At 35.5% G+C, this 11,290-nt stretch overlaps 1 protein-coding gene across 1 annotated transcript in view; it reads left to right on the top strand.

Annotated features, from left to right (window-relative positions):
- Positions 1-10,950, top strand: part of NDFIP2 (Nedd4 family interacting protein 2) — a gene marked incomplete at its 5' end in the record, with an annotated part of 24,574 nt that extends 13,624 nt beyond the window's left edge. The window contains 3 exons of the mRNA XM_009885213.1: positions 1,375-1,499; positions 8,414-8,519; positions 10,342-10,950. Coding sequence (XP_009883515.1) covers positions 1,375-1,499; positions 8,414-8,519; positions 10,342-10,400 — 290 coding nt within the window. The remainder of the gene's footprint in view (positions 1-1,374; positions 1,500-8,413; positions 8,520-10,341) is intronic.
- Between the last annotated feature and the right edge of the window lie 340 nt (positions 10,951-11,290).

Raw genomic sequence — 11,290 nt, 5'->3', positions numbered from 1 at the left:
GTAGGGAAGTTTCTGAGTGTTCATCACTTAGTAGAAAAAAAAAATAAAATTGTCTGTTGAAGTTGATAGCAAATTCTTCTAGTAATCGTTGTCAGACTTCGGGTGAGGCCTTCAGGGTGGAGCAAAAATGTGTCCCAGTTCACAAATGGAATAAATTCTATGCGGATAGATAGATAATCCTCCCAAATTGACTTTTATTTAAGAAAACTATTGGCCAGTTTTCTGTTCTTAATTTTCTGCCGTAACTGTCCAAACTTTTACTGAAAAGACAGACTTTTTTTTTCTGTGGCGATTTAATGTCTGAATTTTATGTGTTTTGTTTTTTTTTTCCTAAGTTTGGGGATTTAAAACATTAAGGATTTGTGTGCAGGGGTTTTGCTCCCCTCTGCCCTCCTTCCATTCCTTCCAACCTCTTCAGTGGTTTTGGTGTTTATTGTGGGCTTTCCAAATGTTTTCAGTTTTCCACCATCTTGTCCTCTCTAGAACTCCTGAATTCTCGTCTTCGGCCAGCTCTCCCAGCTCTTGTGTTGGGCGGTTTTCTTTTTAATTTGCCTCACTTACTCCCAAAGCTGGGAGACATCACCTAATTGGGAATTCCCACATTTTGACCTAATGCGCGCAAACTGAAGTCAATACAGATGATGTTGTTGATTGCAAGTACGTATGCAGAAATGAAACTTTTGAATTGTAAAACTATTGGGAGTTGTGTAAAAGTGTTAATTGAAGTAACAGGGGTAGTTATGCTCAATGTCCTTTTTTTTTCTTGACTCCTTAAGCTTCTGCATACAAATTCCAAGACTTATATCTTATGGTTGAATATAGATCTAAAAGAGAAGACAGTAGCCAATGCAACATCAGCTTCTCAACTTATCTTCATTTCTATACTATGTTTACAGAGCAAGAGCGGATACTTTTATTCTGTTCGATCCAAACTGGATAAAGCTGAATATGCAGCCTTGATACATGCACGTATGTGTGCATATAACTATATTTTCGGTTATAAAAGTGTAGCAAGGTGGTTTTTTTCTTTGGTTTAATCTAAGTTTTGTATGTTATAGTCCTTTGGTTGTGTTTACCCTTCATATCTGGTGTCATCTGGTTAGATTTCTGTAGCAGTGTAATGCTTTCTTTTATGTTGGAATTTTCTCTTGTTTAAAGTAGTAGGTTCCAGCCTGTTTACCATTTGCTTTGTTATTAAGTGACTATACCATGGGGAATGTCTGGGTTCAAAGTCTATCTCTGAAAACCTGAATTACCGGAAGGAATTACTGACTGTGTAAGCATGTCCTTATTAGTTAAAAGTGAAATTACTGTTAAGTCTGTTTGCTTAGCTTATACAGATTAACAAAAGCTACTGTTTCTTTTATTTTATAGTGGCGTTTATTTTCAACTGGATTGGATTTTGTTTATCCTTCTGTATAACAAATACCATAGCTGGAAGGTATGGTGCAATCTGTGGATTTGGTCTCTCCCTGATCAAATGGATTCTCATTGTACGGGTATGTTTCTTGATTCACAGTGTGCAGACTCTGTTTGTAGAACCAAACTGTAACAATTTATTCAAGGATATATAATATTGGAATTAAAAATCAGTATATTAAATTCCAGTGCTTAACAGAATGACTGATGATTTCTCTATCTTCCACTCTAGTAGAGAATTTATTTGCTTTATATTCTTATGTGCTTACTAATGATGAAGCTTAACCTATTTTTTTCTTACATAGCATTTTGTGCTCATCTTTCACTAAAATAAATGCAGAATGACTCATTCTTTCCACGAATATTTAAAAGCATACAGAAGAAGTGGAGCAAGTACCTAAAATGTCACTGGTGTTATAGTGTCCTATATGAAGGATTTATAAATGGCTTAGCCTATCAGGGGGAGGAGGGAGAATCAGAAAACATTCTTCCTTGTGTCTGATTCTTTTATTCCTTGTAAGATACATACTGAATCAAATAAAAATTTAATCTGAAGTTAGTCACATATTTACTATCTTAGATACTCAATTTCTTGGCATTTTCACTGCAAGACTAGATACTTTTCAGAAAGGTATGTTAGCCAAATGGAAGTTTCTTAGCTGGCTAAGTGGATGCTAGATGAAATGTAATGGTTCTTTCTGAACTTGAATTCTGCATGTCTGTGAGACACAACATCTAAAATCTCATCCCGTCTAATGAAGAAAGAGATCTTGGATAACTTAGTTATCTTTTATGCCCTGCCAACTCTGAATTATTTGTTTATTTAGTTCTTCTCTGTTTGTGCTAATAACTTGATTTGGTCTTAGCACAATAGTACAAGGATTGTAGAGACAAGAGATTGCATGGTCCTTCATGCATCCTTCTTAGAGCGGAGAGTGATGACTTTTTTCTTTTTTTTTTTTTTTCTCTTTTTTTTTTTTTTTTGGCTTCCCCAAGGCAGAGGAATGCTACTGGACCAGATGTAATTCTGGTGTATTTAGTTGGAATTCAGGGTTTGGGATGGAATTTATCTTAAGGGAGCAAGAAGACATGAATTTTTCAACTATGCATTCATTGGGGATATTTTCAGCTTCCCTTGAGGCATGCTAAACAGAGGGCAGAACTTGCTTGCTGTGTCAGTCTTATTATTCCTGTCTGCTTGAAAATGTGCTCATAACAAGCACAAAAACTAATATATGCTAAACTTCCTTGAAGAATTACTGTGTTCTAGACTATATTGAAATTCTTGTATGTAATCAGTTACTAATTCTAAAATGTTGGAGTTGAACAATTCCAAGACCTCAGGGGTGGGTTTTTTTCATAGTGAAGATTATCATCTTCCTGTCTTGTCTCTCTTTCTAGAGGCAATAGCAGAAAACTCATAAGGTGTACGTCGACAATTTTGTTTTAATGGTGACATGCAAGCACGCGTGTGTGTACGCAATTGTTCTGTCCCTTTGTTTCAAGCTCCTCTGAAGGCTTCTGCCCTTTCTCACTCGGGGTTGGTAGTACAAAACGTTTTAGTGTCTAAACTGTCTGAGCTCTCATATGCTCTGTCTGTATCAGTTTTTAATGGCGCAGGGAAAGATCAAAAGCACAATTTTGTTGTTGGGGAAATTCTGTAGCCATGGCTGCTTCTGCCTGAAGAAAGCGTGACAGTGATGCACATCGGCCAGTATTTGATTGCTGCTTTTAGTAAAACTCCTTTCCAATTAAATGAAATTGTAACTCTAAAAAAAAGTGTATTGGTATATATGTTTAGAGAATTGAAAATACTGGCGTTCAAGTGAGATGGGATTAATAATGATGTCAAGTTCCTGGGAATTGAGTATTCATTTGGTATTTTAATGAAGTGTCAAAATATGAAATGCTTACTCTGCCGAATCATAGAAATGCTAGTATTTATATAGGAGTAATGTAACTGCCAATTCTTTAGTTCAACTTAGCAATTCTGTTTCTTGATTTTTTTTTTTTTTTGTTGCCCATAGAAATGAATACAGTACAGGTTAAAACTTTAAGGAATGCACATGATCTGGCTTTATTCTGGAGAAAAAATGTGAATCTCAGTGCATGGTTACTTGAAGAAAACACAACTATATCTAGAGTTCTTTTAATGTCTTGGATTTTTAGCTGGTTGTGTATGTGGCCCCGTATCTTCTCTCTCTCTCTCTCTCTTTATTTATTTATTTATTTATTTTTTATTTTAAAATAAACTGAATTATGTGATTTCTTGGTTGATACTACTGAAATGTCCCAGAAATGGCAAATGGGAAGCACTGTGGCAGGACGCGGTAAACAAACTGAAGAATAATAGGATGGAAAGTGGTATGAAAAGTGTTCAGAGCTTCTAAATAGATTATTTTATTCTTTCTGGCAACTTTTAACACGCCTCCCCATTCCTACTTCTGTGAGTTTTGGAGACATTTGATTAGCCTTTTTATCAGTGAAGCATGCAGTCTGGAGTCTGGTAAAGGCACAGATACCTGTCTCCAAGACCATCACACCCTGCCCTCCAGCTGCCTCCCACATCACAGGGAGGACAAAACTGTCTACCATGGTCCCTAACAGGAACAGTTGAAATGCCACTTCAAGGTTCATTTAGTTGCGTTCAGCTCACTGCTGGGAACTGAATGCTGGTTTGAAAATGAAAAGACTTTAATGAGTTGGGGGTCTTTATGGGGCTGGTATTCTTGGCAGCGATTAACAGTAGGGGGTATACAGAAGGTCAAAAGCTCTTCTTTTGAGGGGTCAGCAGAACATCCCTGTCTGATAAGATTAAACTAATGTGGCTTTTGGTGTTAATATCTAAAGCAGCAGGCTGCTGTAATGTGTTTGGGATGGCAGGCATTGGAGGGGAAAAAAGGAAAATGGACAAGTGGTGATTCGTTATAACAGAAAATGTCAGATGACTCTGGCAAGTAATACGAGGGGGTTTATTTTATAGATATATATTTTTATATATATATACACACGCATATATTTTTTTAGGTTTTAAAATAACTGCCACAGGCCAACTGACACTGGAAGTGTTATTTGTACATTAAATTGCTGCACAAATAACAGGTTTGCATTTTAGTTGAATTTATTACTCTTATTTAAATTTGCCTTTTTCTCTCTGCTTTCTGTATTTGCATAGTGCATTAAATGTGTCTTAGTCGTCTGTCTGACTGCAGCTAAGCCTTGTGTATGAATTTCAGTTTTCAGATTATTTTACTGGATATTTCAATGGACAGTACTGGCTTTGGTGGATATTTCTTGTACTTGGTAAGTGGCATTTCTGGTTTAATGTGGAAGTACTTAAAGATGAATCATGTCATTGTAAGTAAGAGTTCTGTAACATGTTTAGCTATGTGTTTTTCTTTAGCTGCTGATAGTTTTGTGTGTTGTTTTTATTTCCATAGTATTCACAAGGTTATTGGTTGCCATAGTGGTGTTATTGTGTGAACTGCAGACTATTGAAATAACATTCAGCTCAAAAAATTTTGTTCTACATATGTAATTATGTACATACCTGAGACTTGTGCTTTTTAAGCTGCCTCTACTGATCTATAGGGCTGTAGAACTCTGCAATGAAACTTCGGCTTTATGTAGAGAACATACTGAAAAGTAGAGTGATATCTAGTACTTGCATGTATAAACCTGTATGTCAGGTATTAAAATTTAAGAAATGTGACTGATCCTAGGAAGCTGTAGTCTGCAGTCTTGTACATAGGTCACAAAATGTCCTTTTCGAGTCCTTTGAAATGTGTACTGCATCAGTAGTTTCTCAGTCGGACAAGAGAATGGCTTCATGCTTTCTGATCACAGGGCTCCCGTGATGTCAGCTTTCTCTGAAGAGGTCTGTCTGCCCATGTTCAAAGTCTTAGATGCATCAAATTCTGCTCTTCTGTCTGTTTTTAATTAGGATATACCAAACCCCAGCCACTGTACCTTTTTACCTACTATGGGTTTTGTATTTTGAATATGGAATCCGAATTATTTTCTTTTACAGAAGTGAATGCTACTATCCATTTTATTTTCCAGCTCTGGAAGTATAGTAAACTGTTGCTGGTTCAGTAGGTGGCACTCTTCCCTTTGAGTCAATTGACTCAAATAGCTAACAGCAAATGTTAGAATGAAATGTTGAGTAAATTTAAAAAAAAAAATAAAATACTGAGATCCTGACTCGCTGTTTATCTCACAAAAAATGCCAAAAATCTTAAATGATGTTACCTAAAACTTTTTCTATCTGCCTTTTAGTAAACGTCGAGGGCATTCGTCAGACTTCTTAATACTCAGCTTACTCTACTGTTGCACACTTGGTTGCTTGAGATATATAGAAAATGCAAATGTTTAATACATCATGACATCAATCCCTTGAATGCTTTCATATTCTGTTTGAGATGATTGTATTTAAGTCAGAAGTGAACTGACTCTTTATGGGTACAAACATCTCCAGATAAATCTTTAATTAAAACAAACCCTTGTGGTGTGTGAGATTGAAGTTTGACACTTTTTTCACCTGGATGAAAATAGCGGGGTTTTTCCCCTAACATTTTCCCCAACCGTGTCTATGGAAAAAGCTGTGCATTTGTAGTTCCTCTTTTTACTAGTCTATTGCAGCACTTGTTCAGAAGTTAGCTCACTTAGATTTAGGAAAGCTTTATATTCAGCCTTAAATATTTGAAGTTGGTTTGGTTTTTTGTTTTTTCTTCTTTAACTCACAAAGTTTATAATATGCCTTGGAATAAAAGGCACTGTGAGGCATGCAGTATGCATCCAGCAGCCAAAGTTCCCTTGTCTTATGAATGTTTTGCATGAAATAAGCCAACAGTGTTTTTAAACTGATAAAGTGGATGTATTGAGATTGCTAGAACACCATAGAAGGATTTAACCCAACAGAGCTACTTAGCAGGACACGGAGGAGTATTATCAAGTCGTGGGAGCTCTGCCAACCAGATCTGCATTTCATTGTTTCAGATAACTTTCCCATTAGAGCACACGAAGTATTGTGTCCTCTGTGTCTTCAGAACTGAATGAACTGAGCTGGATTCTTTCTTTTGCGTAGTCCTTTGACATACTTGAGCCCACCTATTGCCATCTTCTCCTCTCTGCCGGTGTTCACCTATCTGTTTTTGCTTCCTTCCCTTCTTTCAACATCTGGAAAAATCTGCTCGTGCTTCACAGAAAACTGAAGTGGTCTGCTTCCAAGGAGCTGTCATGTACAGTGAACAAATTGAAGAGAGAGACAATTCTAATTTTTAAATTTAAATGTTAGCCAATGTTTCTTTTTGAGGAACACAATGGAAAGTGATGTGTTTTTTTTTTCCTTCCCTAAACAGAGAAATATAAAATGTGGGTTGAACTTGGACTGATTTTCCAACATGTGTAATGCAGAAAGTATGCTTTCAGGCACCTTAAGAGCTGCTTCCCCACCTTTTGCTGTTTCAGCTACTTTTCAGTTAAACGTGAGACTATCTCTGGTAACGTCTGGGTAGCAGCTTTTGTAGTAGACTTTTGATCCAGATCTTAGTGCTTTCTTCTCCATGCAGAATTCACCTTAATCACAGAAATGTGTGTGGCTTAGGTGAAAGTTCCAGTGGTTAGCAGAGCATTCTCTGTGTTTGGGATTTTTTTTTGTGTGTGTGCTAATAAGGCTTTAGTTTTAAAAAAGCGAAGAGAAAGTAAATAAAATAAAAATTTACAAGTAAAAAGCATTTAGAGAAGAAATGAGCATACAGGAAAAAAAAATCAGAGTCCCAACATGGAGAACGGGAAGAAAAAGTGTATCACATAGCAAAATATCAGTTTAACCATAGAGGTTGTTTATTAGGATGTAAGATGGTGAAAAGGATGAACATCTTTGCTAAACTTGGTAAGCTTCAGTTCAGATTTTCATTTGAACCTTTGGAATCATAATGTATATGTATATATATACACATAAGCATGTATCTTCAAGGTACCTGTGTCCTCATTAAATGAGAAGAATTGCTCTCCAGGCTCGTGTTTCTCTCCACGAGACGTGGAACTCAGATTTTGACCCCCCCCAACTCTTTGGGCAGATTGTTTTATCTGTGTTGGAATCTCCCTCATCCAATTGTTGAATGGATTAATCTGTTGAAGTTTACTTGGTGGATGAAAATGGACCAAAGAGCTGTGTCCACTATGCAACAATGTGTTTTTCTGGGTTTGTTTGTTCAAATGTCCAGTGCATCTCTGAATTGATAAAATGATGTTGGCAACGTCATGTTAGTGATTTCCATTGTTGCAACTGTGACTTTTGTGTGACTATTCTGTTCTTCTTATCAGAGCTGAAATATTCTTTCAAATGCAGTTAAATTTAAATATTTTAAAATAGTTTGAAGTGTGGTGTCGACAAAAAAAAATGTAGTCATAACACATGTTGAGTAATTTTCTTTGAATCGACTGTTGTTCTTCCTCCTCTTGGACAGGTGCATTTTCCTGGATGGTTAAATCTCAGGCTATAATCTACTATAATTTATTATTTGGCTTGTTGCTAGAGCAATCTGTACTGTCTGTCTGTTTTGATTTTGGGTCCCCCTCCCTTTTGATTTGCAATACATTTATCTTATACATTTCTAAAGGTATGTTTAGTGGTTCTTCTAACACACTAGTAACTTATTTTAAGAACGCTACTTGAAAAATGTGCAGCATGTATTCTTTTCTTTTTTTTTTTTCTTCTTCTTTTTAAGGTCTTTCATGCAGTATTTCTAGCAGATGATACTTGAACCCAGAATGAGCGTAAAATTTCTGAAAAGCTTTCCATAAGGCTGTATCCTAATATCACAAGATAAAAGCAGAAAACTTGAATGTTGGAATTTGTGAATGATGCATAAAGACCTCGCTTTATTTACTATAATCTAGATTTAAAAAAAAAATAAAATAATAAGAATAATGTGGAATAGCGTGTACTTAGATTGATATACTTAATTTTGTGCATTTTCTGCACTTTCAGGACTCCTCCTGTTCTTTCGAGGCTTCGTTAATTATCTTAAAGTCAGAAATATGTCTGAAAGCATGGCAGCTGCCCACAGAACAAGATTTTTTTTCTTGTACTGAAGGTAAGCAATTTTTAGTGATAAGATTATCTCTCCCAGGAAAACTGAGAAGAATGAAATACTTATATTAAAAATAAATAATCAAACTTCTGTCACAAAACAGAAGTCACATGGTTTTTGAACATGAATGTTGTGTATATTCTACACGGACCTGGAAATAACTGAAGTCTCTTGAAGTCATGAAATTTGTAAGTAAATGATGCATCCTTGTTGCCTCCAGTCCTCCCTGGAACTAATGTTCAGTAACAAAAGGAAGAGGAACCTGTTGTTTTTCCTAAACAAGAAGCAGTTTCTGCTGCCTGTCAGGATGCTGTCCTTTGTGTTGGAGAACTGGCTTTAGCAGTCAACCTGTTGTCAGCAAGTTAGGAAGCGCTAATCTGCCTGCATATTAAATCTGATTGACATGGGTCTGAACATGCAAACAATAGATGAGTGTTGTCTCTCTTTACATGACTGGATTAAGACATTCATGTACAAGTATGATTATTGTGTATGCAACAATGTGCTTTATATATCCTTCAGGTAGCTGACTAATCAGTCTGGCACATATCCACTTTTTTTTTTTTATACTTTTTATCCGTTAGGTGGATCTGTTGGACTTCATTAAATTGCATGACGAGATAAATTTAAGCCTAGAAATGAGTACTGTAGCATTTTCATTATTCTGCAATTTACTTAAAATGCTTAAATACTGTATTTTGACTTAACTGAGAAGCTATGTTTGCCGTAATAAAGCGGGTTTTTGTAACTTTTCTCCAGGGTTGGTCATAGGATTGATATGATATAATCAGCAACACATTATTGAAGCCTGAAAAAAAACTTGAGACAGTATTTGCCTAGAAAAAAAATGGTTCCTTTTATGTAAGACAGTGATGCACATTTAAAAGCACCTAATAGATAAATATCTGTGCTATACCATACAGTTCTTGATCATGGAAAAAATCTGTTAACATAATAACATATTTCTTTTTAATGTGCCATTTTTTCAAAATTATGCGGTAAGTTAGTGTTAAATAACTAAGGTGTATATTGCCTTTTAGGAACCAATCTAAATTGGCATCTACATGGCAGTATTTCCTTTTTAGAATAGTTACATAGAGCTCCTTTTCTTAGTGATATGGTAACCTCTTCAGAATACCTAAACTTGTAGATATGAGACTGAAAATATCTGTTAGCTTTCAGTACAACAAAGTTTAAAAATACTGTTTTAAAAATAATTGTTGGAACTAATTGGTATTTGTAAACTGTAGCTTGAAAAGAATAATGAGGGAGTAGGATAATGTGGTCTGGGATTCTTTGCTCGCCTGCAGTTAAAATTCTGCTTTGGGACAAAACACTATTTAATTCAGCATTAACTGAAGTTAATTAGTTGTCCTATCTGAGTTAAGTGGCTTTGATTTTTTCCTTTATCTGTAAGCATTACTGAGATGTATGGGCTGATAAGGTCTGTGGAGTGTTTAGAGAGCTGGACATGTAAATATATATTTATTTTTTCTTAAGCGTCTTAAGTATTGAAACAAGAAGATCAGATTATTTATTACCACACTTAAATCTTCGTGTTCTTGCATAAACACGTAACTTCCTCTACAGTGACTATTAGTTTTAATAAACAACAAATACTACCTTTTACAGTTACAAAATATTCTCAGGTGTTCTTTTGAAACGATACCAAAATAACAGTAAGTTTTTGCTTTTTTCTCCCATCCTGACAAGGAGGGGAAAAAGGCTGCTGCTTTGCTGCTTCTAGGTTTAACGTCAGTTAATCAACGCTACTTGTAGTGAGTCACTGCGATGAACTGAAGTACAACTCTTTCTTTATCTCCAGACTGCATCGAACAGACATTCCTTTCCTATACCAGTGTGAAACTTCCAGATGATCTGTAACCCTCTGAGTTAATAGGATAGAAGACTACTAAAACCAGAAGATGAATTAGTGAAGATACGGCTTCTAAAATGAATGGCGGGATGGTTTAAGCTCAAATACCAGTTCTGGTCATTCTAGTAAATATTTATAATTGCTGTCTTTTGTTTTAGCACATTTGTATATGTGCTTATTAAAAAGATAGTATTGAAGTGAGAATGAACCATCTGTTAATATAGCTTAAGTACAGTCAGACTCGGTTAATCTGTGCTTGTTGTATCTGAAAGATTTAAGTGGTAACTTGTTTCACAGCATGTGTGTACCACTGACTTGTTGATCTGAACTTTGAGTACAATGAAATGCATTAAATGATTCAGATTAACCAGTTCAGACAGGTTTTTTTATATAATTTAGATTCATCTAATGATTGTGTAGAACATTTTTAAGTTTACTAAACCCAGACTTCCTTGTTGTCACAAACTTGTATTTGCCGTTATTTTATCAAATTCAAACCAATATACTGGTTTGCTTAAAACTGATACTCCTCTTTGAGTCCCCTGTAAATAACTCTGCATAAATGACTGTTTGAATAGCTTCTTAGGAAATATGTCGAAATATATTTTGTAACAGCATATTCTCTAAATTTTGTTTAATCTTAGAGCTACATACATATTTTTTGTTAATTGGCCATTAAGGGTATAGATATAATTAGATGTAATTTTGGAGGTAAAGGCATTGAATTGTTTGTCTCATCCTAACTTTCCTCACGTGAATTGTTATTAACTGGTATGGGCTTGAGCCTGAAAGTCCGTTATTCACGTGCATGATCCTATTAAAAGATAGAGTTTGTTCACGTTAGCAGGGATGGACAGCCTCACATCTTTAGTCCTCGGTTATGCAGTTGGATCCTCGT

This window comes from Charadrius vociferus, unplaced genomic scaffold (genome assembly GCF_000708025.1).
Source record: "Charadrius vociferus isolate BGI_N301 unplaced genomic scaffold, ASM70802v2 scaffold100, whole genome shotgun sequence".
Lineage (NCBI taxonomy): Eukaryota > Metazoa > Chordata > Aves > Charadriiformes > Charadriidae > Charadrius > Charadrius vociferus.
The sequence above is the reverse complement of the archived record's forward strand: the minus strand, read 5'-3'. Positions and strand labels throughout refer to the sequence as shown.